Here is a 27,494-nt window from a genome sequence, read left to right as displayed (position 1 = left end):
CACCCTACTGTGGAAAAGGAGGTAAGTAGTCTTCGCCGCTGATGAATTCATATTCTCATCTAGCGCCCCGACAGAATGCAACATCTTTGGATGCAACTGCGACGGCGGCTGCCGTTAAACACGACCGAACTGGTCTCTCCGAGGCGCACGCCTTTCGCTGAGGTGACTGCCTGTGCGGGAGATCTAGAGCTGACATTCGCTTTTCGCCGTCTTGTGCTTTGGAATAAAACTTCCTTGAAACGCTTGTCTGGAGGAGCTATGTCTTCTGTTTCCCCGTGCTCGCGAGTTCAAGAACCTTGCTTTTTATGATTGGGGGATATTCGCTGTTGGTGTTCTCAATACGATGTTGACTAGATCTAATAGTATCCAATTCACCCGAACTTTACTGCAGACAATAGTTGCACAGCTCTTACAGGCTGATCCATCAGATCATCCTCCATGAATAGGCTCTCCCAATGAGGAATATCAGAATTGTCTACCAATGTGCTTCTATCTTGGTGTTCAGAGACGCGGGATACTAAGTACAGGCATTTTGGGGCCCTTGTTGACACCGCTTGTGCTTGTCATTTTGAACAGTCATAGAGCCGCTTCTACAAGCACCATTATTTGGGACTGTAATTGATTGATACATCGCAGCCCGCTAATAACTAGCGCTCGGATGTAAATATATAGATAGGACATGCCAAGTAACGAAGCATGTACTCGTTTGACAAATGACATTTGGCTGCGTACTCCATACTTGGTATCGAGTTGAACAATCTCATCCACCCACGGTTTAGTCTCTCCCATCAGCAATCAATGGGGTATCAGTAAGATGGGATATCTGAATGGCTTTAATAATTCTTCAAAAAGAAAGAGAAGATTGTTAATAAATATAGAGATAGAGAATAGTTACCAGGATTAACCTGATACTAAGAATAGGCGAGTTTTTTCCACATAACCCTGTATTGAATTTTTTGTTTACCGTGTAAATGGTGAATGTCGACCTTGCCACTTTGAAATTGATATGGGAGTTGAAGAGCCGCCATTTAGGCCAGGTTAGATCTCGGGTTCTAAGTAGGGTTGTGCCTGTTTATATTTGTCTACTCTAGAATTTAGGTGCTGTTAACTGACACCATCGACATTAAGTAGCGAGCACTATATACATCGAATATATAAGCCGGGTATGTGGGAGAGACCTGATGCCCTACTCAGTAAGTAGCATCCTCCGCCTAGCCAACACCCTAGCTCAATACGACAGCCTCTCCCCAACAGCAGGACCAATCCGTATAACCCCGCGAACGACCTTATTCCCAGGGTTAATGATCGCATTAATTTCACTCGGATGCACCCACGCAAACACGGCCATGGTCAGCGCCATTAGCAATGCATCAAAGATATACAGGTAAGCCTCATGCGACACCAGATACCCATCATTCCCTTGGGCATATTCCACCAGGCGGAACGCGCACCGGACAAAGATGAGAAGACTACCCGCATATAGCGCGTGGATGTGTCTCTCCCATGGCGGCTGGGTGTGCAGAACCTTGCGGGAGAGGGCCTTCCTCATACGGAGGTGGAATCGCACGCTCGTATACATGAAGACGGAGAAGAAGATAAGCTGCACGACGAGGCCGACGATGATGATGTTCTCGCCTGTTGTGACGGCTGAGAGGGTGCCGGATGTCATTATGCCCCCGCCTGTTGATAGTAAAGGAAAGGAAAAGAAATTAGCGGGAAGCGAACTAGTTACCCGGAATCCACACGTGGCATTGTACGTACCGGCTCCCTGCATGATAAATGAAATGATATCGCCTAGCAGGAAGATCTTGGTCAACCACTTCCGGCGGATCCAGCAGTATGCCTCGCCGTCAGTGGCGAGGACTATTCTCCCAAGGGCCATGTAGATGCTTGCTGCGTAGAGGGTCGGCGCAATAAGGAGGAGAAGTGTTTGCAGGATATAAGGGCCGAGGCTGAAAAATGGACGCTCTTCGGTGCCGGACATGGCTCGCTATGGGTGGTGCTGTCAGTCAGTTGTTATCCGTTACAAGGATACGGTGAATAGTGACGCACTCCGATATATCCAATCCATTCCACTGGCACGATAGATTAGCTTTGGATAATATAACTGCTGTATGGAAGAACGCACGATGGCCACCGACAACGAAGGGGATAAAGAACCATGTCCTGGTCGGGATCATCTGGTATGTATGGAGGCCGGACCCGAGGATGAAGAGAATAACAAAGAAAACAGCGGCCCCGACCGAGGGATCATAGCGGTAGAGTTGAAAGTCCACGGCTGACATGCTGTACGGGAAGGATCAATTGGCAAAGAAGAGAAGCGGAAGCAGTTTATGTTGTGCCGAGATCGAAAAGAAACTTTCTCGAGCCTTAATTGTTCATATTTATAGGTGCCAAAATTCCTATGCATGAGACTATAATAAGAACCAACGTATTCCACAAAAGTAGGTGCCTGACTAGGGCCAAAAACGAGACCCAGCAAGTGGTACCTGGTTGTGGCTGCTGCAGTCTGGGCACAGCGTACTCGTAGTCGTGTCCGAGCTCGTGTTCGTTTCGACCCGAAGCGGAAATTCTGGAGCAGAGCCAGCGTGCCCTGGTAGACGGCGATGAAATTTAATATAACGAGCGGCTGGCTATAACTAAAGCCACCTCCCATGAGTTTAAACCAGATCTAATCTTCAGCAAGCAATTTTTCAACGAAAAGCCTCGCAAAATGGCCGATGCAAACATCGACTTCCAGCTCTACAGATACACTCCGTCGCAGGCCGCAGCGGGACTCTTCGTGGCCTTGTTTTCCATCACAACCCTCTACCATGTCTATCAGATAGGAAAGGCACGAGCATGGTACTTCACGGCATTTGTTCTGGGAGGAGTCTGTACGTTAAAAATGCCCACCTGCATGGACACGCCCCAACCGAAAGACTAACGCTTCGCACAGTCCAGATTATCGGTTACATCTGCCGTATAATCTCTCACAGCAACAAGGAGTCTATTCCGGTGTACAGCATTCAGGCAATCCTGATCCTCCTTGCCCCGCCGCTCTACGCCGCATCGATTTACATGGTGCTCGGCCGACTCATCACATTTTTGGGCGCAGAGCACCTGAGCGTGGTTTCAGTACGGTGGATGACCAAGATATTCGTGACCGGAGATGTCATTGCCTTTCTCTGCCAGGCTGCAGGTTTGTACACCCGCAACCCTCACACGGGGGAAGGTGCTAACCTGAGTGCGCTCCCCCTAGGTGGCGGAATCATGTCTAGCGGGACCATCGAGAATTACGAACTCGGGGAAGATGTTACAGTGGCCGGCCTCGCTGTCCAGCTTACCTTTTTCAGCGTCTTCATGGTAACGTGTGGGATATTCCACCGGCGTATTCGCAACAATCCGACCGAACAGGTGAGTGCACTTGCGGCTCGTCTTCGCTCAAAGACAACGCGGACATGGGAGACCGTGCTGTATGGACTCTACATCGCTAGTATTCTGATCCTGGTTCGTTCGATATTCCGCCTTATTGAATATGTGCAAGGGAACGCCGGTTATCTGATCAGCCACGAGGTGTTTATGTATGTCTTTGACGCGGCGTTGATGTGGTTCACGATGGTGGTGATGAATGTTGCCCATCCATCGATGATTCTCGTGGGCTCGCAGAAGGACAGGAATGAGCAGATGCAGGAGGTTGATTCGGGGGAAGGGCTGGCGCGAGCCTAACGCGAACTGTACATAGACACATGCCATTCAGTGAAGCTGAGTATAGGGCCAATGCCAAGAGTGGCGCAAGAAGATCCGGAGATATGCCGGCCCAAGTCTTGGTTGGGAAGTGGGCCAATTGTCTTGAATTATCTTACCTTTTTTTTAAGCCTGCCGCCTTGTGCTCCACACGTATTTCTGTCTTCGTCCTCCCTACTCCTCAGGATATGCCGCGACAATTCTCCCTATCCTGCAACCGCCACCGGGATCCCTTTTGTAGCGGTCTTATTCATACCTTTATTGGGAGGCAGCATGGCCACGCGGAGGTCGCATAAAAAGTCCCGCAATGGGTGTGAGCAGTGTAAGCGACGGAGAATTAAAGTGTGTAGACTCTCTACCCCTCCTACCAGCCAGTATGCTCACCTTCATCCAGTGCGACGAGGACAATCCATGCAAGAATTGCAGCCGTCGGGGGATGGAGTGCACCTTTGATAGTCGGGGCAGCCTCACCCCTACAGACCGACCGAACGAAACGGGGATCCTGTTCGATCTCCGGGACCGCATGCTGGCGTCTGAGTCCCATGCGCATGCGCAGCAACCCGATGAAGCCGTGGACCCCTTCCGTTTCTTCAATGAAAGGATAGAGAGAGGCGCATTCTTCCCGCAGGAATGGACAGGCCAGGACTTTGAATTAATGCATCACTATACCCTCTACACCTGCAAGACTATCGCCAGGCGGCCGAGCATCCAGGAAACCTGGCAGGAGGCTATTCCCAAGATCGCCTATTCATACGAGTTTCTGATGCATGGCATCCTGGCCTTCTCGGCCCTTCATCTAGCCTACCTCAAACCAGAGCGGTACAGCTACTATCTCGCCAGCTCTGGATTCCACATGACCCTCGGCCTGCGATCCTTTCGGAGGATTCTCCTCTCGCCCACTAATGACAATTGCTGCGCGCTGTTCGCGTTTTGCAGCTTTATTATGGTCTATATCTCGGCTTCTCCTACGGAGCCTGCCGAGCCTGACTTGGGCGATGGGCTCGACTCGATCATCGAGCTTCTCGGTCTGTGTCGAGGCACTTTGGTCCTTGTTCCGTATCTCGAGCGCATCCAAACAACGTCCCTCAAACCACTTTTCCTCTCGGAGTTCTATGCTGACGTATCAAGTCCAACGTAAGTCCCCGTCAACCAAACGCCATATGGTGCAAAATAGCAGACTCACAGTCTGAAACAGGAGATCCGGCTATCAATTCGATGGATTAGAAGAACATCTCGCCCACCTCCACCAGCTCATACAGTCTAATATCTCCGACTCCGTGTTAAAGGAGTCCTATATTAGAGCTCTTGACCGTCTTAAGGCGTCCTTCGAGACTATCCGCTGCTTTGAATCGTCCCTTGAGATCGGGCTGCTTTATATCTGGCCGCTCTCTATAGACGAACTCTTCTTCAATCAACTCAAGCAACGACATCCCGTTGCACTCGTCTTTCTCGCGACTTACTCTGTTCAGCTTCGTGCATTCTCCGATTACTGGTTTGTCGGTCAACAGGGGAGTGCCTGGCTGTCGAGGATTTCCGCCGTCCTACCCAGTGAGTTTCACGAATTGCTTAGGTGGCCGAGGTTGTACAGCTCTCAGGATCCGATTGCCTAGGGACCGGGTCAACTCATAGGCCCATTACGGACTGGATGACATGGAGTGAATGGAGTGACCGTTCGGATTCTAGTCCAGGTACAACAATGAGCGGCGTACGAGGATTGTCTCGTTGAATGCCACGTACAGCCTATAGGCAAAGATCCGACCCTAACCAGCTTAACCAAGCTCCTGGAAACCTATACCTGGAAAAGTTTGCGGCTTTAACAACGGTCGTCAAGGGGCAGGCCCAACCGCTAGCCATCTGGCAAATAATGACCAGCGGCGTCAATTTACCCTCATGCTCCCTTGTACATAGAGAAAGGAAGCTTGAATTGTTTGTCCGCAATTCTCCTGGGTCTTTGTCTCTAGCGAAATGGGGCAACGGGCATACTGGTATGTTGGGGTACAAATAAACAAGGTTGGATAAAAGGAACAAGTCACTTATCCATAGACTATTCTTTCGTCCGTTGTCTGGCTACTTGGAAAGAACTTGCTACTTCTTGGACCCTCGTTTTACGACCTCCCATGTACGATTCCCAGTTCCAGTGACGCCGGCATCTTAATTCTTAGAACGTGGTTCTTGCCTCATGATCCACAGCTCAGCAAATATCCCAGCCAGATCCTCGACACCCTCCTCTCAACAGTAATACCGACCTCTCCCAAATCAGTCCAAATCAACCGCTCTTTTGGCAGCGGTCTGGAGTAGCCGTTGTTGGTATTCCGTCCCTCCAATTCCAAGTTATAAGGTGCAGTCAGTGGTATCCTATGTCTTTACATATCTTTAGAGGCTTCGGGAAGATATATACCTTCGGCAATCTCCCTTACTATTAAGACCATACCCTTACAAGCGCCCGATCAAGCTTATTCTTCCTCTCACACCAAGTGTATATCGCGAGGCACTGGGTGCCTCACAACTTATAAGTACTTTGTAAAGTGTTTATCGAATTTGAAGAACGACGTATCAACTAGTACTCAACCACACGGATATATTCTCCACATCATCAAAGATGAGATACGGAGACTATGCGAATGCCAAGGTCACTGGTTTGCGTGTCTCCGATGTCTCCGAACAAGAAAAGCTCCGTCAAACTCGGCACAATCAGAATGGTCTCTAGCGTCTCGTGTTTGGGCTACCTTCATGCTAGCCATGTTGAATTTGGTTGTCACGGATTCCAGCAGTATCATTGGCGGCGCCCAGAAGAAGGTCGCAGACCAATTTGATGTTGGTGAGGAAGTGGCTGTACTTGGGACATCTCTGTTCTTGGTTGTAGGTTCCTGCTGCATTCATACTTCAGCTCATTACGTAGGAAGAAGGGCTCATAGTCAGTTGTGACCGAAAGTTCCTTTTGAGCAGGGCTACATATATTATTGATTCTCCTCCTCCTGTATCTCTAACTAGGCATGCACAACCAGCCCCGAACTCCTTCCTTTCTAGTTGAATACTACTTTCGATAGATTATCTCTCAACACATGTTATATAAATATATCGTCCTCCACCTCCGGCAATGTTAATTAATGACAACACTAATATTCTAGTCTACATCAATTCGTCGGAAACGTAGGATATCCCCAGCTCCTCCCACCAGCAATCAACTGCGTATCCACACCCTCCTTGCCACTGCTTACATACAACACCTTGGCATACGAACCCTGAGTCCAATACTGATACTTCACCCCCTTAGGGATAAACGCAACATCGCCCATCTCCAATCTCGCAACCGGATATGCCCCGATCTTAACTAGTATCGACCCCTCAAGCACCTCAAACGCCGACGCACCAGGCCCACTCCACGTCGGCACCGCTGCTGCTGTGCCATTCTGCCGACTCATGATGATAGTCGACAGTGTGTAATTTGTATCCTGGGACTGTGTGTTTGTGACCAGCGGCTGCACGATTTGGTACGCGCCGTGCCGGCTGTTCAGGTACTTGGGTCCGTAGTTGTTCGCGATGAAGTAGGGTTCTCCTGCGCTGCCGAGGGGTGTTGGCGTCGTGGTGTCTGTTGAGTGCCAGTCCTCAGTAGCAGGTGCTGACCCGTTAGCCAGATCGCGTCGTGGCTGGAAGTCGAGCTGTGCGTGCACGTCGAACCGCTGCAGACTCGATATGATTTCAGAGTCTGGGCTGCTAGATGAGGAGTCACTCTCTGTCTGCGGGACGTATGGAGTGTTGGTTTTGGAGGAATGGTTGGTGCCGAGGTAGTAGAAGAGATCTCTGGGATGTTGTTACTATACAGTCCCTCTGCATTGATGTTGATGCGATGCTGGGGGCTTACTCAAATCCTCCTGGTGAAATCACTCCAATCATCTCGGTATCCGGGTCGAGGATCTGGAATGTATGCGTTGTATTCCGCGGGACAGAACCATAGTCACCCTGTGTTAGCAGTCTAGCCTGCTGCTCGCCGTCTCCGTGCTGGGCCCATAGTTGGAAGCGACCCTTGAAGTTGAAGAAGTTCTCATAGTGCTCCTGGTGGATATGAGGGAGCACCCCCAGGGACCCGCTGGCCGGGGCATTTGTGCTCATGAGCGTGAAAGCATTGTCCGACGAAGGACCTGTCACCGCGAAGCGATACAGCTGGCTTCCAATCGTCACAGCGTGCGAATTGGCGTAGTGGGGGAGGACATAGGGCCGGGGCGACGAGGGTGCGGTCTCGACGTACAGGTCCGACAGGGACTGGGCAGCTGCCAGAGGAAGCAGAGACAGAAAGAGGAGATTCATTTTGGCGATGAAAGTGTGCATCTCATCTTCACAGGCACATTCATCTGTTTAATAGCTGTCCAAGGCCATTCTTGCATTCCGGGCCCACTTGGCCGGAGCTGCAACAGCCGGCGTCTCCAGCTTTCGGCACCACAGACTCTGCACTGGGTCTGTTGTTTCGGCCTATCGAGTTCGGATTTTCCGAGCAGAATTGGCCAGAAATGACGGCTTTCACACGGTTTCAATCGAGATACTGTTGGTACCGCCGGCTTGCCGTAGTGCCTCGTTAGAGTACCGATCGTCCCTGTTTCTGTACAAGCCGGCGCTATTCGTCCAGTACCGTGATATCCTTGCTATGGCTGAGGAATACTAATGATCCCTCGGTCGGAAATACCCCGGGGCTGGCTCGGAGTGCAATCTTCCACCAGACCGACAGTATGTGATCTAGTATACATTATCCCACACCCCGAATACAGGATCAACATCCAACTGCGATTGCATCTTGATGGCTCAATTGCACAGTCTGTATACTTGAACCTGCTGTCGGCACAACATCGGTGCAACACCGAAGATCGTCAAGACGTTGTGACGACGACTGTGGGGGTCCGTGGATCTGCATGCTTAAGATTAAGGTACAAGATATAAACGCCAATTATCCTCCTGCTTTCTATCCACTCCGGAATTACTGCTGTGCTGCCGAGTCGGATATTCCGTACAGCACTCTTGTGACCTCGTGTGTTGTTGATGTGGGATTCTTGGATCCCCCAATTGTAGAACAGAGGTACCTGGTTCTTATCAACTCGCGCATTGCAACTAAACGTAGTACCCCTGCTCATCCTCCGCACGAGTATACCCTTCAATGATCCAGGGACATGCATACACTCGCGTGGCTTCAAGTTCTCCTCCTCCCAATAGCATCATGCACCTTCCAAACCCCTGCCAACACAGACCGCGTTAAATTCCGCTACTGGCTCCCAGACGCCAGTGTAAACGCCACCACAGTCCAAAATGACATCCAATCCGCAGCCTCAATCGGCGCCGGTGGCGTCGAATTTGTCCCGCTATACAACTACGGCGGATCCCTAGCGGCGCCACCGCCCGGTGCGGACTGGGCTACGTATGGGTTTGGTACCGAGGCCTATAATCGCCTTTTTAAGGCTTCGCTGGAAGCTGCGAAGGATGCCGGGATGGTATTCGACTTTGCGTTAGGCCCGAACCAGGGTCAGGGTGTTCCTGCTGAGACGACAGACCGGGGACTGCATTGGGATTTGGTATGTTTTCTTTTCTCGCGAATGCAGGACATATTAGGGCTGACGAGAAACTACTCAGGCGCCATTCAACGCCACTGTTCCCCGGAATGGTTCGTATAGTGGGAAGATCCCTGGATGGGGGTCGGGGGAGCTGGTTGCCCTCGTTTCGGCGCAAATTGTGTCCTCGTCGGTCATTCATAACCCGGCCAGTTCGACTTTTGGGACGCCATCGACAGTCTCTACACGGCTGGTACTTCAGAATGCCTCTCTCACTGATCACACGGGTAGAGTCCGTCATGATGGAACTGTGGCGTTGCAATTTGATAACAAGGCTACTCGTCACCTCTTCGCATACTACCAGTACCAGGATTTGGCAAAGAACCTGGACATCGAAACCAACACGACAGGAAGCATCTTCGACAATGGGTTCTACGTCGTAGACCACTTCAGTGCCCGCGGTGCACGAACCACCATTGACTTTTGGGAGAAACATATCCTCGACGACTCCGAGACTAGACAGCTCCTATCCGAAGTCGGGAAGTATGCCTGGGAAGACAGTATCGAGATCGAGTCCAACATCTCCTGGACTCCCTCGCTGCCAGAGAAATTCCAGCAGGTGGCCGGATACAGCCTCAAGAAATATCTCCCTCTAATCCAATACGGCAACAATAACCCCGGTGTGCAGCCATCCTACCCAGGGGATATGCAATGCGTTCTTGACACCGAAGACGCCGGCCAGGGCATTGTAAATGACTACCGCGAAGTCCTAGCTCAGGGATACCAGGAATACCTAAACACTGTCAAGAAATGGACATCCTCTCTTGGCCTCGAATACTCTGCCCAGCCCTCCTACAACCTCCCACTGGACATGGACTCTAGTATCTCTCACGTCGATGCCCCCGAATGCGAGAGCCTCGCCTTCAACGACAATATCGACGGGTATCGCCAGTTCTCCGGGGTCGCAAATGTCGCGCAGAAAAGTGTCATATCGAATGAAATGGGTGCCAATATGCGCAAGGCATTCTCCCTGACTATTTCACATCTGCTCTGGCAGATTAACCGTGCGTTTGCGGGAGGTGTCAATCAGATTGTTCTGCATGGCCAAACGTATAGCGGTGATTACTATGATACGACGTGGCCTGGCTATGCGTCTTTTTTCATGCTGTTTGCAGAATCTTATAATGATAAGCAGCCTGCTTGGAAGCATAGTTATCCTGAGATGATTGCGTATACGAGCAGGAACCAGTACATTTTGAGACAGGGAATGCCGAGGACAGATCTTGTCTTTTTAAATAAGGATTCCTATACGGATCCTCAGCTTGGGACCGTTTATACTGGGGATGATTTGGTTGATGCTGGGTACACGTACAGCTATCTGTCGCCGGATAATCTGGATATGGACGGTATTCGTGTTGAGAATGGCCTTCTTGCTCCTGAGTCTCCGGCGTATAGGGCCATTGTCGTTACTAGCAATCAGAACATCACATTGGAGTCTGTCAAGAGGTTGAAACAGCTCGCCCAGGCTGGACTTCCTGTTATCCTCAGTGGTGGTCTCCCGGGATACTATCCCTCTGGCAATTCCAGTGATGCCGCTGCCAAAAAACACGCCGTTACATCTGCTCTTCATAACCTCCAGCGGACAGAAAACGTCTATACCACTGGCACACACAATATTTCCCAACGTCTAACATCCATCAGCATTGCTCCCCGCGTCCGCATCCAAACGAACGGCACCTGGCATCCCGTCTTTAGAACAGACAACGAGACAGGCACAGACTACGTCTTTCTATTCTCAGACTCCACATCCAAAGCCCTCTCCAGGGGCATAATAACAGTCCAAACCACGAAGACACCATATATCTTCAACAGCTGGAATGGGCACCGCTCCCCAGTTCTTCATTACCAGGTCAATAACAACAACAGCACAACCACAATCCCACTGACACTTGCCGCCAACCAAACAATGATACTGGCATTTAGCAATAGCCTAAAGAACGAAATCGGTACGCCCGCAGCTCATGCAGTGCACCTCCCGGACTCCGTTATCGGGTATAACTATACCAAAGCCGCTGGACTGGCTCTACACGTCAGTACCGCCCATCAAGCATCAACCTCGGTTACTGTCCAGTTATCAAATGGGCAAACGCACCATATCCCATCTTCACCATCTTCACAACAACAACAACTACAACAACCAGGGATTCCCGGAAAAAAACCATTCAAACTATCAAACTGGACCTTAACAGCCGAACACTGGAGCGCACCCTCGAACCTCTCCCACGCCGAGATCCCAGCCGTGAAGTATAACACTACGCACGCATTGCATGGATCGTTCATCCCCTCCTGGCTTGATATTGACGGGCTGAGCAATGTTTCCGGTGTTGGGTATTACCGGGCTGATTTCCACTGGGACAATACTAGGACGAATAGCAGTCGTGGTAATAATGTAGAGGTAGGGGTTGGGGCAGGTGCAGGTGCATATATCACCCTCCCACCCGTCTCGCATGGACTACATGTCTACATCAACGGGCATCGGCTTCATGGGGTCGATTTGAATAGGCCGGTGGCTGATATGGGGCCTTACCTTGCTTCCGGAGTGAATATGGTGGATATTGTCGTTCCTACGGTGATGTGGAATTATATCCGTGAGTTGTATGGTGATATTGAGATCGCAGGGTCGGAGCCCTTGTTAAAATCGACGGGGCCTTTACCGGGTCGTGTTGAGGCGGGGCTTATTGGGGAGGTGGAGGTTTTGCCGTATGTTGTTAGTTGGGTTGATGTTTAATTTATTTTATGTTCTCTGTTTGGTAGAGCTAGATACTATTTTATTATGAGCTTTTGTATTATGTATGTATTATATACCCTAGCAAGAGATAGGGGCTCGAGCTACATGAAACCCCAAAGATTTCTCCATCCCTTCTCGAGAATGTCCTTGTCTCTGGCTGTAGCCAGGTCGTGGATCTCGTCTAGCTCGCGCAATTTCCTCTCGACGGAGATGAAGTTCGATAGGTCTTCCAATTTCCATTGCATATTTCCCCAATTATTATAGAACTTGATGCCCAGCCATAGTGGGATGAAGCATAGTATCTAATAGTAAACATCAGCATGCCCTCGGAGAAACGGTCTAGGAAGGGTATACTTACCGATAAATAGGCGGATAGAAACCTCGGGGCCACCCAGTTGTGCCACAGTGCAGAACCATCCGCAACTGCAAGTACAAACAGGCATCCGAATAAGGCAAGGTACATTGTCATCGGCTGTCCGTGAGAGCGCCAGGGATAAAGGTCTTCTGTGCCGGGATTGCGAAATCGGCGGAGATGCGCGAACTGGGGTGCGGCGTTGAGTTCATCTCGGTGAAGGGACATACTGGGAATGTTAGGAATATAATACGTCGAGAGTATACTGGTAGAACAAACGTACCAGTTGTAGAAGCGAATGAACGCCCAGCACTCGCATGCCCAGACGACGATGCAGCTTACGGAACCCATCTGGGCGAGCACCTCCAGAAGCTGGCCTAGTGTTAGAAAATATGTCTCCAGGAAACTGACCAAAACTTACGCTTGATATTGTGGTGTCCGCAGAGTTATGTGGGGACAGGTATAAAAATGGAACCCACATGAAAAAGCAGGATAGCAGCATTGCCCGGGCCGGAACCTGATAATTATTTGTTTTCCCAAAGAAAGCGAGGAAGCGCCACTCGGGCCCTTGTAGTCGTCGAGTGAGACCGAATAGTGTCCGCGACGCAACGTAGAGATTGGTGTTAGCAGAGAACACAGCGGTGACGAAAATTACCGCAGTAATCAGGTCTGCGAGTCCCGGTATTCTCGACATGGCGGCACTGATCACAAATCCGGAGTCGCTGTTGAAGTTTTGGTTATCTGGACCGTCTTCACTCACTGGTGATCCAAGCCATGAGAGTCGAGGAAGGTTGGGATCGTTCCATTCGATATTCAAACTCATCAGAATGCCGGCGATAAAGTAGATAACCCAGACAAGGAAGCTGGTCCATGTCGCGACAAAGCGGACAGAGATATACGGCCATGGGCTGCTGTCGCTGGGGTCTGTCGATGCTTTGCGCCTCCGGTCAGGGCGTGCTTCGAGCGCCGTGGCAGCAGTGATGTCGACACCGACGTACGCAAAAGCAGCGATAGAAAATGCATAGCTGCTGTTGTCAGTTTTAACGTTAAACAATCTGGGCCGGTACACATACAATATAGCTGAGCCCCAGTTGTCAACAGCGGTTCTATCAAATGGGAACATGGGCCCATGTTTGTAGTCTGTGAAGTCAGGACTGTCGAGAGTGAACCAGCGAGATACTTACTTGTGGTACCGATATGTCCTTTCTCTCCAGCTATTTCCCATCAACCTTGGCACATTAAATTCAGGAGCCAACTGACCTCCAAGATTGATCGCAATCATACAGGCGATCACGATAAGAACACCCAGGATCTTTATCGAACCTCCGATCACCTCCGTCAAACCATAAATCTGTCATGTATTAGCCCGTCGCAGTTTCTTTGGAGTTCATTGTCGTACCTGAACACCAAAACTATTAAGCAGAACTAAGAAGAGTGGCACGACGAAAAACATGACCGTTCCTTGGATCGCCTTGCCCGGGTCCCAGTAATCCAGCACGCCGGCAGCCGCAACGATTAGTGCTGCGAAGTTGATCGAGTACGTAAACCTATCGGACAATCAGACACCCATTCAACAAAAAAGAAGATATAAACCCCACCAGTATGCAATTCCAACGGCGGTCCCTAGATCCTCATCGACAAACTTGGCGACAAATTCGACAAGAGCGCCGGAAATTGGCCACAGGGCAAGAAGCTCGCCAATGCATTGCATCACCATCCAGGCCAGCAGGCCCATCACTGTGAACGCAATCAGAACAGCTCCAGGTCCTCCAACTCGCAGAACCGTTCCGCTGCGTATGTACAACCCGGCCCCGAGGACCCCGCTTATCGTGATCATCTGGCTCGCTCGCGTTAGATCGTCGGATGGCAGAGGGGTGGATTCAGCGGCCTCTTACGAAGACATGGATTCCGCGCAGACGTCGCCTATACAGATACGATATATTGTTAGAAAATTTCTCATTGCGTCATATCTCATGGCACCCAATTACCAAGACCCTTACTTCACGGTGCGGTCCTTCTCGTGGATGGCAATGACAATTGGGCCAGTCACATCCCCCTCGTCCGCTTCATCTGGGGCAGCCAAAGGGCTCTCGACGAACCCAATGGAGCTCGACCGCAGGGAGTTCGGCTGAGGACTGGTAGATATCGTGGGAACACGCAAGGTATCGCCCAAACTCGCGGCTGCGGAAGGCTCTCGCTGGCGGGCAGTCGGGGACCAATCCAAATCATCGAGGTTGATTCTGTAGTCGTCGTTGCTATTTCGCGATGCCATTTTGCATGGCTTCAGGCATCGCAGCGCACATACGAAGGAAGAAGCGTTGGTCCATGGTGCGGAGACTGCGCAAGTTATGCCTCGGGCGCGCTTGCTGCGTGTCATCGCCGAGTTCACCCAATCCGCCTCGGAAAAGAAAGCATAGACGACTAGCCCTGCATGGTTAGACAAACACACTTTGCCCGCACCATCTGCCCTCATCGCCTCTTTTTGGAGAGACGTGATAGGAGGAAGGTGTGGCTGGAGCAAGCCCCGTGCATGGGGAATGCGCAAGCGGCCCAATCATCCTCCATGGGCATATCGTGTCTCCCCTCCTTGACCACCTGGACAGCGCGAACAACGCACCTGACGGGGTTGCAGTGGCAGAGCCTCTTGCTCTCCGCTTCGCGTGGTTGCCCCCAGGTGCCTGGGAATCGCCCGTATAATTCCCATCAGGGATCCAGAAGGAAGAGATTGTCCCTATCAACCACACTTTTATGTATCCCACTCTCCAAGCCTTAGAACCAACTCTACTGTTATAAATAGTATCACGATAAACGTATAGTTTGAATGTCATTTCTCGAGCGGACATTCAGCTTCGCGTCGTCGCTATCATCCTCGCCTCCGTCGCAGCTGTCGTCTCGCCCGATGTGTCGGCGACAGGATACAGACGCACACTATCTCACAAGAGCGAAACTACAGGGTCTTCTTGAGAGCAAATTCCCAAATCATCCTGGCAAGGATTTCCACATTCGGGTATGATGTCGCCGAGTGCTTGTATGCCAATCCTGCTCTGCTGACCCCTGTCCTTGATCGCAGCTCTTCCAGAACGTCTGGTCGTTCGATGCACCGGAAGAGGTAACCCAGGTGAGTTTCCGCCTTGTGATCCGTTGGATTTCGGTTCCTCCACTGACAAATCTCAGGCCGAGCTTGAGTAAGTGCCCACCACGCAATCGTGCACGAGCTGGGGGGCTGTGATGGTGGCTGAGGATGGACTGACTGGTCTTCGTGTTTGCAGGGCGATCGCCGAATAAGCAAGGACCGTCACCCCAATCATTCAAGAGCGGCTTGAGTCTCTGCGGCAGATTTAGGAAAGGGCTGTGACAGTTGATCCAATCATTGTGTTATTGTGGGCTGTTCATGTCGCATTTGTGGTGGTTGTCATCAGGCTGTTCTCGCCCCTCCGGCGCCTCTTCGGTGTCGCCGTGTCAACCCATCATCTCTCTCAATAGAAAAGAAATCTAACAAGGCGCACTTCGCATTTTCTGTAGCGACAATATTTGAATGGCATCGCGCCGTCTAGACTTTTCCTCGGCATAGACCCGCCAAATCGTGACAGCAGCCAGAGATAGTATGGAGCTCGACACCCTGCCCATACTGACGCGACCGTATGGTCCCGCAGCACAGGACGCCCCAGACAATGCGCCCTCGATAGCAAATTCGCCCGATTTGTACTCACTCATTCCATACACGGAGGATTTCCAAGCTCGCGCTGAATCGCGGATATGCTTCAACCCGGTGGAGTCGGCATCTCGAGTAACTTGGATTGACGTTGACGCCGGGGAACAAGGTACACCTCTCACCCCGCGTAGCGAGTGTCCATTGCTGACGCTCATATAGTGACCACGAGGACTTTGAGCTCGTTAGCCGAACTCCGTGGATGCAGAAACCTTCACGTCCCGCAAGAAAATGGGTTGAGAATTTTGTAGGTCGCGGTTAAGCCAACTGATGGGGCTGGGGTTTGTGTCTGACTGTGACTAGATCCGTCAACCAGCCCAACTCCTGGAAACCACTAAATATCACCGGCGACATGTTCAGAGAGATTGTGGATATTGCTGGCGCCTCGTCTGATCTGCTAGAACTCCCGCTGTCCTTTTTCAAAAAGACCATAGCTTTGGAGGAGGGCTTCAGCAGTGGTCCGGTTGTCAGGCACAACGCCGACTCGATCGGTCAGTAGTATCATGCGGCATCCGCTATACAGGCTGGCTACTAATATACAGAAGAAATTATTTACATCATGAAATACGCGTTTGAGAAGAGCGCTCAGGAAAAAGAAAAGGACCCGTGGGTTCTACGCCAAACAGGGGTATATCAAAAATACGAATTGGCAACCAAGAACAGCACCTGGGTGTTGTTACATCCAACAGCAAACTGCCGTTTTCAATCTCGCCTTGAGAGCTTTCTTCAGTCGCCTAGCCAGAGAGACTGTCTGCATGGCAACCCACTTCTCGTTCATAACATCTTGTTTGGGTCGTTCATCTCCGCTTGGAGAGATTACATCAAGCACCTGGAGGGCCGAATGTTGCCCATTGTAAGTGCAAGCCCACTGAATCTCAGATATCCCAGCTGATGGCCAAAGGCCAATACTACAGTCGCAGCCGAGATAAACAAGGCCTTGAGAGTCAATCATGAGTCCTTGACGGCCATTCGCGGGATTGAGAATCGATGCTTAGTTCTCCAGCCAATCTTTCGGTCTCTCGAGAAGTCTTTCGACGTGCTCCACCAGGCCAATGCGACCCTTTCGGATTCCGGCGTCACCGAGCAGCAAGAATTGCAGGCAATGAAGCAGTTGCTCAATAATTATTCCGCCGCCATTAACTCCTACGGCCAGGCTGCCTGGTCACTGCAAGCCCGGGCATCAAGGATAGCAGCACATATCACCGACACTCTCTCCTTCCAGGATGCGTACGTCGCAAAGCGACAGACCGCGTTCATGGTGCGAGACTCCACCACGGTGCGTGTCATAACCGTGGTGACACTGATATATCTCCCTTCAACATTCATGGCCGTAAGTGCTTTGAGGCGGAGCGAGTAAGGGATGCGCCCAGCTAACATCGCATAATACCAGACTCTTCTCGGAATGAACGGCTTCTTTGAAATGGGCGACAATCATAACGTTGTAGTGTCTCCGCAGTTCTGGATATATATTGTTTGTTCCGTGCCCTTGACTGCCGCAACACTGTGTTACTGGTGGTACTTCCAGAAGGCCAAGCAGCGCAGGGAACGATCTGCTGAGGCCTTGATGGTTTGAAAGGCTTCAAAGATCGGTTGGAGCGGGTGGCATCCAGGGGTTTATTTTTGATAGGTTGGCAGATTTGGTATTTTGCATTTATTTCTCAATGATCGATACCCATTTCAAGAAAAGATCCCGAAGACGAGGCGATGAGCAGCTTCAGTTGTTTATTTGGATCACGTTGGATTGTGGCATCATCTAGCGCGGGCGCATATGATAGTCGATTTATCTTTGCGCTACCTATAAAATCGGATTTTTCAAGCGAGTGAAGAGGCAACAGGTAGGCTCGCAATCCATGATTCTTGCCGATAAGAACAAGAGTGTGTCCATCATCAGATACGAACACACTGTCAATGCCGATGTTGAGCTTTCGGTCGTTCGTTGACCGCGTAGAAAGATTGACGTGGAGAATGCGCCGATGATCCGAAACTACAACCAAGCAAGGGTCGCCCGCCTTGGACATAAATAGGCAACATGTTGTGAAGAGGGAACGTAAGGCCTCGGGCGACTGAAAAGCAGTATCGAGTCAGCATCAAAAATAAATATTGCAGCGTTATCCAATCAGACAACGTACTTCAATTTCCACCGAAAAGTCCCTCCAGCATTTTCCGCTATAGGTGTCCCAGAGCCGTATAGAAAAACCACGCGAGCCGTCTTGAATGACGAGGACAAGGAACTTTCCATTTGGCGTAAAACCTAGGAAGCGTATTTGCGCTGCCGATCCGACCACTATTTTCTCAACAATCAGGTTGGCCGCCGTTGTCACCGACATCAGGGAGCTTTCCGAAACGGAGTTTGAACGGCTAGAGCGCGGTACAGAGTAGCTGTTCCTATGAGAACATGAGTTAGTGATAATTTAAACGGCTCTGGGATGAATACTCACCCCTCATTCGCCGTCCCCATCAAATGCTCGGTATAGGCAAGATATATCCTACAATCCTTCTCAGAGCCTTTCGGCCTATCCGTAACGACAAACGCCGCCAGAGACCCGTCGGAGGACATGGCGACCCTTTTTATATATCCCATGTGGTCATAGGCAATCCTGACACCATCATCAACGCGGACAAAAGACGATGTGCCTGCGACATTGTATAGATGGCACTAAAATGGTTAGCAAAGGCCAGAAAAAGAACCGCATACAACAAAGGATACCTGGAAGGAGTCGGCATCAAGGCAGTTACAGATTGTATTGGAGCTCACTGCAAATGACTTGGTTGTCCCATCCGGGATTCGAAGAGCCTGAGGGGGCGGGATCTGTGACCCATCGCGCAGAGCAGACACGATCTCCGACACGGTCCAGAATAAGGTATTCTGTGAAGAAAAGAAGGCTAAATAATCTCCATCAAGCGGGGAGAACCGGAATCCAAATCCATTAGGGTCGAGGTTGTGCCCAAAGCTTCGCAGCCGAGAAACAGAAGACTCTGGTGTTCGGTGCTTCATCCGGGCGATGAACCGATCTACGACAGAGACATGCTCTGGCTGGCTTTGAGAAGGTTGAGGTGAGGGTGGGGGCGCACGCTTTTCAAAGTGCTTGTGAATTGCTCTCAGTCCAAGTTCCACGTCCCTTGCAGTGGCTCGTTGGCGACAAATAGGGTGTAGAACTTTGCTCTGGAGATAATCGAGCGACTCTCGAACCACCCGCGACAACATTTCATCCCGAGGACTGCTCTGCTTCAGGTGGTCAAACCAGGAGGTTACAGCGGGAGAAATTCGGGGGGTCGAGTTCCTGGTGGTGATATAAAACAGATCCCCCTCTGGCCGCTCACCACGCTTTTCTGTGAATTTTTTGACTCCGCTTGACCCGTGAACCATGTAAGTTATGACGAGCGAGAAGATGCAACCTAGCGACCAAACATCGCTTTGAGTTGTTACCCTACCATCAGGTGTGCCGCACTCTGGGGGCATGTATATCCCCTCAAAGCCCGGGGCTGCGCTGGAATACTCGCGATTTCTCACACGTGTGAGGCCAAAATCCGTTATCTTCCAGGTTTCTTCAGGTTCATATGCATCATAGACCAGCACATTGCTAGGTTTCAAGTCAAGATGAAGGCAAGCTACCCCGTCGAAACCGTCGTGAAGAAAAGCAAGCGCGCCCGCCAACGCAAGGCCTCTTTGGAAAAGCAAGTTTTTTTTGTCCAAGGTGTCGAGGCTGCGTTCGCCTCCGTGGAGTTTGCCGTTGAGGTATTGATCAAGATCGCCAGTGGCCAATGGGAAGAATAGGCTGCTGGTATCGCGGTATTGCAGGATCGCCACGACCATCACCAGATGATCGTGTTTTCTTGGCTGTTTCATGATCGCCTTATATACATCAAGCTCAAGCGTGAACGACTGTTGCCTTTTGAAATCTTTGCGCGCCAGCCACTCTGGTTCAAGGTTCCCGCTCCGATCCCCGGTAGATCTGACATGGTGCCGTTCGATCTTCACTTTATAAACTTCACCGAAAGCACCACCTCCTATTCTTTGTTGCCTTTTGTACGGTAGCGGGCACTGAGATCGATAATCCTGGTATGTTACATCTTCTTTCCGTCGCAGGGTTATAGCGCAGAACTGAAACTGGGTGTCGAAAAACTCGTTCGCGAATGTAGAAAAGAATAACTGGGATTTGTCAAGGGGAATCGGAAGTTCATCGTCCGTTAAGCGCGGGGGTTGTAGGAGGGTATCATCGTGGACGATCAAGTCGGTGAATTCACGTAAGAGGTTAACATCGCCCGCGCGCCTGATTCGAACGACCACTGCAAATATGGTACTCAGATTCCGTACAACGTGACGCACTATAGCTGATACGATGCCGTATTTTGACGTGCCGCTGGGGGATAGCAGTTCAAATAGCTCATGGAGTTGCTCCTCGTCCATCCGAAAAACTTCCTTGGCAGACCCATTGGGATAAAATGGTTGTTCTTCGTGATTCCGGACGCGGAGCTTCTGTAACCGAACGGCAAAGTCATCGCAAATTCGGTTTATTCGCTCCATTCCCTCCATCTCGGGACATTGGTCCGTGGCCGTGGAGGGCTAAAATCGAGCGGACAGTTTCACGTAACGTAGAATAGGCGGGAGTTACGTCGACGTACAGCAGTCATTATCTCGCGCGAAGGACCACTGTAGCTCAGATCTATATGAGAGCGAGACTGAGCGACTAAAATCACAAGATCAGGGCAGGGGATGGCAGCATACCTTGGTTGCCAACGTCGCCAGGGACTCCAAGTCAGGGTCCACGCAAGAGGAGGAACAACGTCAGCGAGATAAGACGCTGGGCCAAAGGCATCTGGGCCAATTTCACCCGCATGTGAGCCAACCTCGTTTCGCCATGATCGCGCGGTGCGGCAGCCAATCAGAGGGAACAGGTATTTCTTCGTGTTGAAGGATAGGTGGCAGGTCAAAAGGCGTTGACCGGCCGCTCGTAATAGGCCAAATGGGAAGGCCTCCAGCATCGAGCGTTCCCCTCGCAGGCATCGTGGCTGTGTCAGTGCGTGGCTGACTCCAAGCTGATTGCCCGATGGGAGAGCCGCGGTGTCAAGCTCGGAGCAAGCGGCTCTGGCGTGGAGGTGGCTAGAGCCACGAAGTGGTGGGTCTGTGGATGCTAAATCGAAACGGATCTCTAAACCCAATGATGAATCTGGGCGAAGGAGAGACAAAAATGACAAGCATGAGATGAAATCGCTGCCCAACGATGGTACAGGAGTTGATCTACTCTCCAGGCCGGCGATGTTGTGGGCTTCCATAAACGGCAGGTGCGGCACACGTGACCCTGTATCCAGATTCAGCCAAACAAACCTCTTACTGTTTTTTCGGCTCTATTCTTGTTAGATATCTCTATATATTGTATACAGGTGTGCTTCCGAGAGCTTGCTGAAGAGACAGCGATATGCCGGCTTAACACTCCAAAGTCGGCATTTCTCACTTCGTTGCATTATATATATTGTACATGACCCCACAATCTTGGAATTTCGGATTTCATGAGATGATGAAGCCACCACTGCAGTACTAAAGATCCAGCAATTCTAGTAGACTGATTAGGCCCAGGAGCCGAAGTTGGACCTGACGTTGAATACATAAGCCTCACCGGATCCGTGGGTTCCTTCTTGCTGGTTCCGGTGCGGGGAAGCTGAGTGAGACCTTCGGCTATCCAACTTTCGCAGGCTTTCGCCGAGACATTATTTCTAACCGTCGGGGAAGGGATTACGGGAAATCCCTGGTAAAATTGATATTCTGATATTTTGTCGGAGAATATATCAACCACCGGGTACCGAGTGGTAATGGCCGACGTTTACGAACCTCCTCGCCTGCGGGCCTCAACCGCTTGTGTGGCATGCAACAAGAAGAAGGTCGGCGCCCGCAGAACTTACTATATCGTAATGGCACTGACCCAGGCAGGTACGGTGTATATTTGCGGACAATAACAATAAATGTCAGAATTGTCTTCGACACCAATGGCCATGCTTGTGAGTTCAGAGGCAAAATCTCAGATTTGATCAAACAATAATGATTGCAGCCAGCGCGAACCAAAACGCAGAGGACGACAACCTGGATATGCCAGACGAGATAGACGGGGAAGAGGAAAATATTCAACGCCTCCTGACGCACAAGTGTCCCCAGAAGCTAGCTCGCTCCCATTGAGCGCGGCACAGGAGATCACTCCTCCAACTACAGCCTGGTCCCTTACTTCAGAAACAGCATGGAAAGATTACGATGCCAGACCGGCCCGAAGCACTGTGGACGCTACATGGAATCCATACACATCAATAACTGCCACCGGCGGCTTCATGGAACGGAATGATTATTTTCGCGACACGGATTCAATAACCAATGACGAGGGAGCACTTCCTATTCCACCTGCGGAGACACTATCAGAGGATGACGTGCAATTGCTGCGTCTCCAACGCGCCTTTGAGATACCACCGCGAGCTGTCAGGGAGAGCCTTATCGACACATTCATGAAACGCTGCGCACCCTGGATGCCGATCGTGGAGCGGAGCTGGCTGCAGGACACCGAAAACAATAAGCCGTCGATTCTGCTCCTCCAGGCCGTTTTCCTTGCCGCCAGTCGAGTAACTTCAGCCCCGGCGGTGGCATCATACGCATCATCGCACGAGTTTTATCGCCGAGCAAAGGCACTCTTTTATTCGGGGTGGGAGAAGAACCCGCTCACTGTAGTGGCGGCGGTTTGCATCTTGCATTGGTACAATCCCGAATGCCCAGAGCATGTTTCAACGAATACAAGCAGCTTTTGGCGATATGTCGGCATTGGGTTGGCACACCAGATTGGCCTGCACAAGGAGCCATCAAATACCGAAGGGAAAGCTTTACGGCGACGGCTATGGTGGAGCTTATTTGTGAGTTCCTCTGCTTGCTGCCCTTGCACTTACTGACCTGGCGACAGGCAAGAGACTGCTTGATATCTGCCGGGCAGGGCAGGCCACTAGCAGTTAATCTCTGCGACAGTGAACTGGCGCCCCCATGTACGGACGATTTTCGAGATTCTAGTCATAGGCCCGATCTGTTTATCTCATACGTGGAAATTTGTTCTATCCTCGGCCATTTGACCCAGTGCTGCCGGAGGGACTCCCTGACGCGTCGCACAAGGCAGTCGGTTGCCAAATCTCTCCAACGGTGGATTCATGGATTGCCTAGGTCGTTGCGACTTTTCGAGAGTCCCAACTTCGACGCAGAGGTGCCCACTACCGGAGGTCCTCTTTCATCATACGATTTCGAGTCGAGACAACTTCACATTCCTTATTTTATCTGCCTCATCATCCTCTGTCGATCCCCATCAGCACACCATGCTCCATCAGCTGCGGCCATTCTTGCATCTGCCTACGTCGTTGCAATTTTCGAAGACTTTCTTGCTCGCGATGAGATCCAGTATCTGGGATCAATATTTACCTTTTATCTGCTGGCCACCGGTATTGGAATGTTATCCTGCAGAAGGATTCCACAGTTGTGGTCAAAGGTTGCGCCTGGAATGCAGACAATAGATTCATCCCTTGAACAACTCGCCAAACGGTGGCCGTCAGCAATGGCACCGCTCAGAGTCTTGAGAACCATTATGGAGAAACAGCATACTTCCTTGGCCGCTGATATCCCTGAGAGCGCTGTACCAAGTCTCCCGGACGAGCACCGGGCGTTTTTTGATATATTTGGGCCTGGTCTTACCTGGGCCTGGGAAGGATTTATGAGTTCAATGACGCACCGCGACAGTACTGGGGCAGAAGATACTGGACCCATAGGGTACCGGGAGAGCGAGGTGCTCCTGCCCCCAGTATCGTCGCGCACGCGTGGAAATGCTACAGCAATGGTAGACAGCCTACCAGCCGCTGGTCTAGTTGACCCAGTCAACGATTTCCAGGAGCTTAACAGCCAGCACGCGTTAGATGACAGGCTCTTTCAGTTACAGTATGATGGAATTGGAGACTGGCTGCTCAATGACTCCGATATATACGGCGATATCATGCTTTGACACCTAGTAGTAGCACCAATTACAACAGTAGATTAAGACGACGAACTAAGAATCCAGAATATGACGTCGCCGCCTTCTCTGGCAATTATTTACCCCTCCAACCCCGCGGTCGATGCGGCAGTCGGATAACTTCAGATGGAGCCCCCCGCATTTCGGTTGTCGGCGATTTGCATCAAGAACCACCGACATGGAAGATACACCGACTGACCTCGGTCGCGACATTCTCGATGCTCTTCGATTATAATACTCCACAGCGACCTAATTTTGTCTCCATATTCTTACCGATTGCCATACAAGCACAATGTCTGAACTAGGAGCTTTCCGCAACCTCACTCTCGAGCGTCACGGCAATGTCTTCGTCATCACCATGCAAAAGCCACCGGAGAACCGGCTGAACACTTGGTACTGCCAGGAGATCATCCGTGCATTCCGGACAGTGGAGAGGACCCTTGGTCCGGATAGTGAAGGAGCAGTGATCACGCGCGGAAGTGATGCGAAGTTCTGGTGTACAGTACGTGCATGAAAGGCATTTCTAGGCGTTGACTGACAGGTATCAGGGCCTCGAACTCGATGAATCAGATAGCAACCCGTTCGCCAATTCTGATGGCTTCTACCCGGTATTTCGTGTCTTCGTCCTTTTCGTGTAGCCAATGGCTCTAATGCATGAATTCCCAGCTCGTCCACACTGTACTGGACTTCCCATTTCCCACGATTGCCCTCCTAACAGGTCATACCTTCGGTGGAGCATGTCCGTTCGCTCTTGCGCACGACTACCGAATTATGAACTCCAAGCGCGGTTTCTTTTCAATGCCACCTGTCAACCTCGGTCTCCATTTCGACGGGATCGGGTCGCTTCCGCGTTTGAAGCTGCGACCTGATATTGCAGCGAAGATGTTACTAGAGGCGCACCGGTGGACCGGGAAGGAGGCGCTGGCGGATGGTATTGTCCATGCTGTTGCGGAGCCGGAGCAGATGCTGGATGCCGCACTGGAGATGGGCAGGAAGTGGGCACCGAAGGCGAAGATGGGGTATGTTTCTTCTAGCTTGGTTAGTGCAGTACTAATGAGACTTATAGGGTGTATGCGGCATTGCGGGCGGAGCTCTGGGGTGAAGCGATCGAGAAGTTCCAGCGGATTAGCCATGTCCATGGGAGAATGACATCTGCACCAGCTAAAGCGAAGATCTAGGCAGCCTAGGCATACAATTGCTCTTAAATATCACTTTTAGCTTTTTAGTGCACCGGCATACGGCGCTGGAGATGTAACTAGATGTTTTCTCTATTTCAACTACAAATTCTAGATGAAAGAAACCCTACAACTTCGCCCGAACCAGTCTATCCCCCCTATTCCAAACCTGAATCCCATCATCACCCCTCCACGCAGGAGGAAAATATTTCGGACCCAGAATCTTCTTCTGCACCTTCCCCGTGCCACTCTTCGGAATCTCTCCCTCCAGCACACGAAGCACAGTCGGCATCTTATAACCAGCAAGCACGCCTCTTAAATCTCCCCTCAACTGATCAAGCGACAATATCTTTCTCCCATCCTTCAGTGTAACAGCAGCTGCAACTCTCTGTCCATACTCGTCGTCGTCAACACCCACCACCATTACCTCCCCTATATAGTCTAACCCTAGGATCTCCCGCTCGATGTCCAATGCAGACAGCTTATACCCGCCGCTCTTTATGATGTCAATCGAGGCCCTGCCGAGTATGAAATAGTTTGACCCTTCGCGTCGCGCAATGTCGCCGGTTACGAAATATCCCTCTGCATCGTGTGCTGCGGCTGTTGCGTCGGGATCATTGAGATATCTGTATGGTTTATCCAATACGTCAGTCAACCCAATAAACCTACTAGTCGATAATGAGACGCAATAACTATGGTAAAGACATACTTTGCAAAAACATGCGGTCCCTTAACAAGAACCATCCCCTCCTCGCCCAACTTCAGGTCAACTCCCGGCGACACTCGTCCAACACTATTCAACGGCGACGACCCATCAAGATCAGCCTTCAGCACAGCATGAAACTCCGTCCCACCGTAACGCGTGAGGATCGGCTTCCCAGCTAGAATTTTCGTCCAGAATTGCTGAACCGGTCCAGGCAGCGCAGACGTCCCGCAGAGTAGAACGCGTAGTTTCCGAGCACCCTGGATATACGGCTCTTTCCGCGCGGACGGTAGGTTTGCAATATGCGATTCAAAGTACCGCATCATCCGGGTGTATATTGTTGGCACCCCCGAGAATACGCTTAATCCACCCTTCGACCAGCGCTCCCAGGTCCAAGCCGGATCGAAACTCCCGCTGCGGAACTCAATGCATGCACCGGAGATCAGGAATGGGAGGAATGTCACCCCAATCCCGGTTGCGTGGTGCACGGGGAGGAGATGTTGGACTGTATCGAACTCCGAGAGGCGGTACTGGTCTGCGACGTCTTCGGCTGCGCCCACGATGTAGCTGCGTCGCTGGACGGCACCTTTTGGTGGGCCTGTTGTGCCTGAGGTAAATATTACGAGGGCGGCAGAGTTCATGTTTGGGATGTGGTTTGAGGAGACCGTTATAGAGTGTGCGTCTAGGGGGGTTGGTTGGAGGTGGTGGGAGATTGTAAGGCGGGGGAGGCTCGTTCCGACTGCTTGGACAATGCCCTGGGCGAGTTCTGTTGCATTACTTGAGGATACTATTGCGGCGCACTGTGCTCGGAGAACAAGCGATTTGGCTTCTTGGACTGGGAGGGCCGTTGCTGTGGGTTTGTTAGTATATAACTTGCGAATGTGGAATGGAAACTCACTTATCGGAACCACAGCGGCGCCAAGTGCCAGGATGGCTATGAAGGCTACGGCATATTCATATCCACCGGGCGCTATCAAGGCAATATATACTTCTTGATCTTCGTCCAGTTGCCTTTGAGTCACTGGAGTAAGACTTTCTCTCAGGGCCCGTCTAAGAGCGAGTGCGTCAGTGAGAAGTTGTAGATACGTCTTCTCGACCCCCGCATTAAGATCCCTGATTGCAGCTCGCGGCGGCTGTCGATGTGCAAAACGGAGCAATCTGTCAAAGATTGGTACGTTGGGGAGTACATTGTCGCCGTGGTGTCGTGGGACAGTTAGGGTACGGTCACCAGGACCGACCTGCTGGTGCTTGCTCCTGGAATCCATGTCACTCGATGTGATGAATAGACGGCTTATCGCAGTAAGATCTCGATAAATGGATTTATACTAGTGCTCCAAAATCATTACCGATCGATTGCTCCATTCGATTCCATTGCTGGAAATTCACCGAGTGCCGGCCGGCAATCGGCCATTTGTATACACCTACCCTCGGATATGTATGGCACCACCCGAGGTGGAGAGGATATATTGACTTCCTGACAGCTGAGATTTGG

General features: G+C 51.1%; 12 protein-coding genes across 12 annotated transcripts; 7 read left to right on the top strand and 5 right to left on the bottom strand.

Annotated features, from left to right (window-relative positions):
• Nucleotides 1–1,044: 1,044 nt before the first annotated feature.
• Nucleotides 1,045–2,331, bottom strand: ASPSYDRAFT_184424 (RTA1 domain-containing protein). The gene is made up of 4 exons (XM_040843549.1): nt 2,129–2,331; nt 2,053–2,075; nt 1,762–1,990; nt 1,045–1,680 (listed from the first exon to the last, which is right to left on the bottom strand). Exons 1-4 carry the CDS (start codon nt 2,283–2,285, stop codon nt 1,229–1,231), a joined length of 861 nt encoding a protein of 286 aa, XP_040698805.1. The 5' UTR covers nt 2,286–2,331; the 3' UTR covers nt 1,045–1,228.
• A 382-nt stretch (nt 2,332–2,713) lies between these two features.
• Nucleotides 2,714–3,798, top strand: ASPSYDRAFT_184420 (RTA1 domain-containing protein; the record flags this gene model as incomplete). The annotated part of the gene is made up of 3 exons (XM_040843548.1): nt 2,714–2,876; nt 2,939–3,181; nt 3,242–3,798. The coding sequence occupies 3 exons, from the start codon at nt 2,714–2,716 to the stop codon at nt 3,706–3,708; spliced, it is 873 nt and encodes a 290-aa protein (XP_040698804.1). The 3' UTR covers nt 3,709–3,798.
• Nucleotides 3,799–3,999: 201 nt separating this feature from the next.
• ASPSYDRAFT_60767 (Zn(II)2Cys6 transcription factor) lies at nt 4,000–5,336 on the top strand (the record flags this gene model as incomplete). The annotated part of the gene is made up of 3 exons (XM_040849898.1): nt 4,000–4,068; nt 4,121–4,860; nt 4,922–5,336. 3 exons carry the CDS (start codon nt 4,000–4,002, stop codon nt 5,334–5,336), a joined length of 1,224 nt encoding a protein of 407 aa, XP_040698803.1.
• A 1,448-nt stretch (nt 5,337–6,784) lies between these two features.
• On the bottom strand, nt 6,785–8,035 carry ASPSYDRAFT_209163 (cupin domain-containing protein). The gene is made up of 2 exons (XM_040843956.1): nt 7,589–8,035; nt 6,785–7,527 (listed from the first exon to the last, which is right to left on the bottom strand). Exons 1-2 carry the CDS (start codon nt 8,029–8,031, stop codon nt 6,861–6,863), a joined length of 1,110 nt encoding a protein of 369 aa, XP_040698802.1. The 5' UTR covers nt 8,032–8,035; the 3' UTR covers nt 6,785–6,860.
• Nucleotides 8,036–8,847: 812 nt separating this feature from the next.
• On the top strand, nt 8,848–12,457 carry ASPSYDRAFT_1160195 (uncharacterized protein). Its single transcript, XM_040840075.1, has 3 exons — nt 8,848–9,281; nt 9,340–11,692; nt 11,729–12,457. The coding sequence occupies exons 1-3, from the start codon at nt 8,883–8,885 to the stop codon at nt 12,043–12,045; spliced, it is 3,069 nt and encodes a 1,022-aa protein (XP_040698801.1). The 5' UTR covers nt 8,848–8,882; the 3' UTR covers nt 12,046–12,457.
• Nucleotides 12,034–14,753, bottom strand: ASPSYDRAFT_49141 (uncharacterized protein). Its single transcript, XM_040847786.1, has 11 exons — nt 14,398–14,753; nt 14,293–14,320; nt 13,996–14,234; nt 13,797–13,944; nt 13,658–13,748; nt 13,582–13,611; nt 13,471–13,537; nt 12,819–13,422; nt 12,681–12,769; nt 12,404–12,626; nt 12,034–12,347 (listed from the first exon to the last, which is right to left on the bottom strand). Exons 1-11 carry the CDS (start codon nt 14,667–14,669, stop codon nt 12,147–12,149), a joined length of 1,992 nt encoding a protein of 663 aa, XP_040698800.1. The 5' UTR covers nt 14,670–14,753; the 3' UTR covers nt 12,034–12,146.
• Nucleotides 14,754–15,023: 270 nt separating this feature from the next.
• ASPSYDRAFT_135486 (uncharacterized protein) lies at nt 15,024–15,760 on the top strand. Its single transcript, XM_040840726.1, has 4 exons — nt 15,024–15,404; nt 15,468–15,515; nt 15,572–15,582; nt 15,667–15,760. Exons 1-4 carry the CDS (start codon nt 15,219–15,221, stop codon nt 15,680–15,682), a joined length of 261 nt encoding a protein of 86 aa, XP_040698799.1. The 5' UTR covers nt 15,024–15,218; the 3' UTR covers nt 15,683–15,760.
• Nucleotides 15,761–16,001: 241 nt separating this feature from the next.
• Nucleotides 16,002–17,679, top strand: ASPSYDRAFT_93021 (uncharacterized protein; the record flags this gene model as incomplete). Its single annotated transcript, XM_040852768.1, has 6 exons — nt 16,002–16,218; nt 16,269–16,353; nt 16,410–16,597; nt 16,652–16,959; nt 17,008–17,436; nt 17,497–17,679. 6 exons carry the CDS (start codon nt 16,002–16,004, stop codon nt 17,677–17,679), a joined length of 1,410 nt encoding a protein of 469 aa, XP_040698798.1.
• ASPSYDRAFT_437884 (uncharacterized protein) lies at nt 17,614–20,756 on the bottom strand. The gene is made up of 4 exons (XM_040846727.1): nt 18,814–20,756; nt 18,545–18,762; nt 18,236–18,491; nt 17,614–18,169 (listed from the first exon to the last, which is right to left on the bottom strand). Exons 1-4 carry the CDS (start codon nt 20,638–20,640, stop codon nt 17,765–17,767), a joined length of 2,706 nt encoding a protein of 901 aa, XP_040698797.1. The 5' UTR covers nt 20,641–20,756; the 3' UTR covers nt 17,614–17,764.
• A 1,158-nt stretch (nt 20,757–21,914) lies between these two features.
• ASPSYDRAFT_159016 (uncharacterized protein) lies at nt 21,915–24,115 on the top strand (the record flags this gene model as incomplete). The annotated part of the gene is made up of 4 exons (XM_040842782.1): nt 21,915–21,983; nt 22,033–22,100; nt 22,151–22,991; nt 23,039–24,115. 4 exons carry the CDS (start codon nt 21,915–21,917, stop codon nt 24,113–24,115), a joined length of 2,055 nt encoding a protein of 684 aa, XP_040698796.1.
• Nucleotides 24,116–24,266: 151 nt separating this feature from the next.
• Nucleotides 24,267–25,364, top strand: ASPSYDRAFT_437468 (enoyl-CoA hydratase/isomerase family protein). The gene is made up of 4 exons (XM_040846718.1): nt 24,267–24,626; nt 24,673–24,732; nt 24,791–25,143; nt 25,191–25,364. Exons 1-4 carry the CDS (start codon nt 24,417–24,419, stop codon nt 25,300–25,302), a joined length of 735 nt encoding a protein of 244 aa, XP_040698795.1. The 5' UTR covers nt 24,267–24,416; the 3' UTR covers nt 25,303–25,364.
• A 62-nt stretch (nt 25,365–25,426) lies between these two features.
• On the bottom strand, nt 25,427–27,267 carry ASPSYDRAFT_81208 (uncharacterized protein; the record flags this gene model as incomplete). The annotated part of the gene is made up of 3 exons (XM_040851079.1): nt 25,427–25,925; nt 26,009–26,852; nt 26,901–27,267. 3 exons carry the CDS (start codon nt 27,265–27,267, stop codon nt 25,427–25,429), a joined length of 1,710 nt encoding a protein of 569 aa, XP_040698794.1.
• Between the last annotated feature and the right edge of the window lie 227 nt (nt 27,268–27,494).

This window comes from Aspergillus sydowii, assembly GCF_001890705.1.
Source record: "Aspergillus sydowii CBS 593.65 unplaced genomic scaffold ASPSYscaffold_12, whole genome shotgun sequence".
Classification (NCBI taxonomy): Eukaryota; Fungi; Ascomycota; class Eurotiomycetes; order Eurotiales; family Aspergillaceae; genus Aspergillus; species Aspergillus sydowii.
This window is presented reverse-complemented; position numbering and strand designations above follow the sequence as displayed.

Excerpts from the sequence above, each read along its gene's own strand:
- ASPSYDRAFT_135486 (XM_040840726.1), top strand. The coding sequence starts at position 15,219 with ATGTCATTTCTCGAGCGGACATTCAGCTTCGCGTCGTCGCTATCATCC. Across the intron at positions 15,405-15,467 it reads GCAAGGATTTCCACATTCGG|CTCTTCCAGAACGTCTGGTC; the intron begins GTATGATGTCGC and ends CCTTGATCGCAG.
- ASPSYDRAFT_1160195 (XM_040840075.1), top strand. The coding sequence starts at position 8,883 with ATGCATACACTCGCGTGGCTTCAAGTTCTCCTCCTCCCAATAGCATCA. Across the intron at positions 9,282-9,339 it reads GGGGACTGCATTGGGATTTG|GCGCCATTCAACGCCACTGT; the intron begins GTATGTTTTCTT and ends GAAACTACTCAG. Across the intron at positions 11,693-11,728 it reads CAATACTAGGACGAATAGCA|GTGCAGGTGCATATATCACC; the intron begins GTCGTGGTAATA and ends GGGTTGGGGCAG.
- ASPSYDRAFT_437468 (XM_040846718.1), top strand. The coding sequence starts at position 24,417 with ATGTCTGAACTAGGAGCTTTCCGCAACCTCACTCTCGAGCGTCACGGC. Across the intron at positions 24,733-24,790 it reads ATTCTGATGGCTTCTACCCG|CTCGTCCACACTGTACTGGA; the intron begins GTATTTCGTGTC and ends ATGAATTCCCAG. Across the intron at positions 25,144-25,190 it reads GCACCGAAGGCGAAGATGGG|GGTGTATGCGGCATTGCGGG; the intron begins GTATGTTTCTTC and ends TGAGACTTATAG.
- ASPSYDRAFT_209163 (XM_040843956.1), bottom strand. The coding sequence starts at position 8,031 with ATGAATCTCCTCTTTCTGTCTCTGCTTCCTCTGGCAGCTGCCCAGTCC. Across the intron at positions 7,528-7,588 it reads ATTTCACCAGGAGGATTTGA|AGATCTCTTCTACTACCTCG; the intron begins GTAAGCCCCCAG and ends ACAACATCCCAG.
- ASPSYDRAFT_437884 (XM_040846727.1), bottom strand. The coding sequence starts at position 20,640 with ATGGAGGGAATGGAGCGAATAAACCGAATTTGCGATGACTTTGCCGTT. Across the intron at positions 18,763-18,813 it reads TTGATGCCGACTCCTTCCAG|TGCCATCTATACAATGTCGC; the intron begins GTATCCTTTGTT and ends TAACCATTTTAG. Across the intron at positions 18,492-18,544 it reads ATGGGGACGGCGAATGAGGG|GAACAGCTACTCTGTACCGC; the intron begins GTGAGTATTCAT and ends ATGTTCTCATAG.
- ASPSYDRAFT_184424 (XM_040843549.1), bottom strand. The coding sequence starts at position 2,285 with ATGTCAGCCGTGGACTTTCAACTCTACCGCTATGATCCCTCGGTCGGG. Across the intron at positions 1,991-2,052 it reads AATGGATTGGATATATCGGA|CGAGCCATGTCCGGCACCGA; the intron begins GTGCGTCACTAT and ends CACCACCCATAG. Across the intron at positions 1,681-1,761 it reads ATTTATCATGCAGGGAGCCG|GCGGGGGCATAATGACATCC; the intron begins GTACGTACAATG and ends TACTATCAACAG.
- ASPSYDRAFT_49141 (XM_040847786.1), bottom strand. The coding sequence starts at position 14,669 with ATGGCATCGCGAAATAGCAACGACGACTACAGAATCAACCTCGATGAT. Across the intron at positions 13,612-13,657 it reads GATTGCGATCAATCTTGGAG|CTGGAGAGAAAGGACATATC; the intron begins GTCAGTTGGCTC and ends GATGGGAAATAG. Across the intron at positions 12,627-12,680 it reads TTCATTCGCTTCTACAACTG|TATGTCCCTTCACCGAGATG; the intron begins GTACGTTTGTTC and ends TAACATTCCCAG.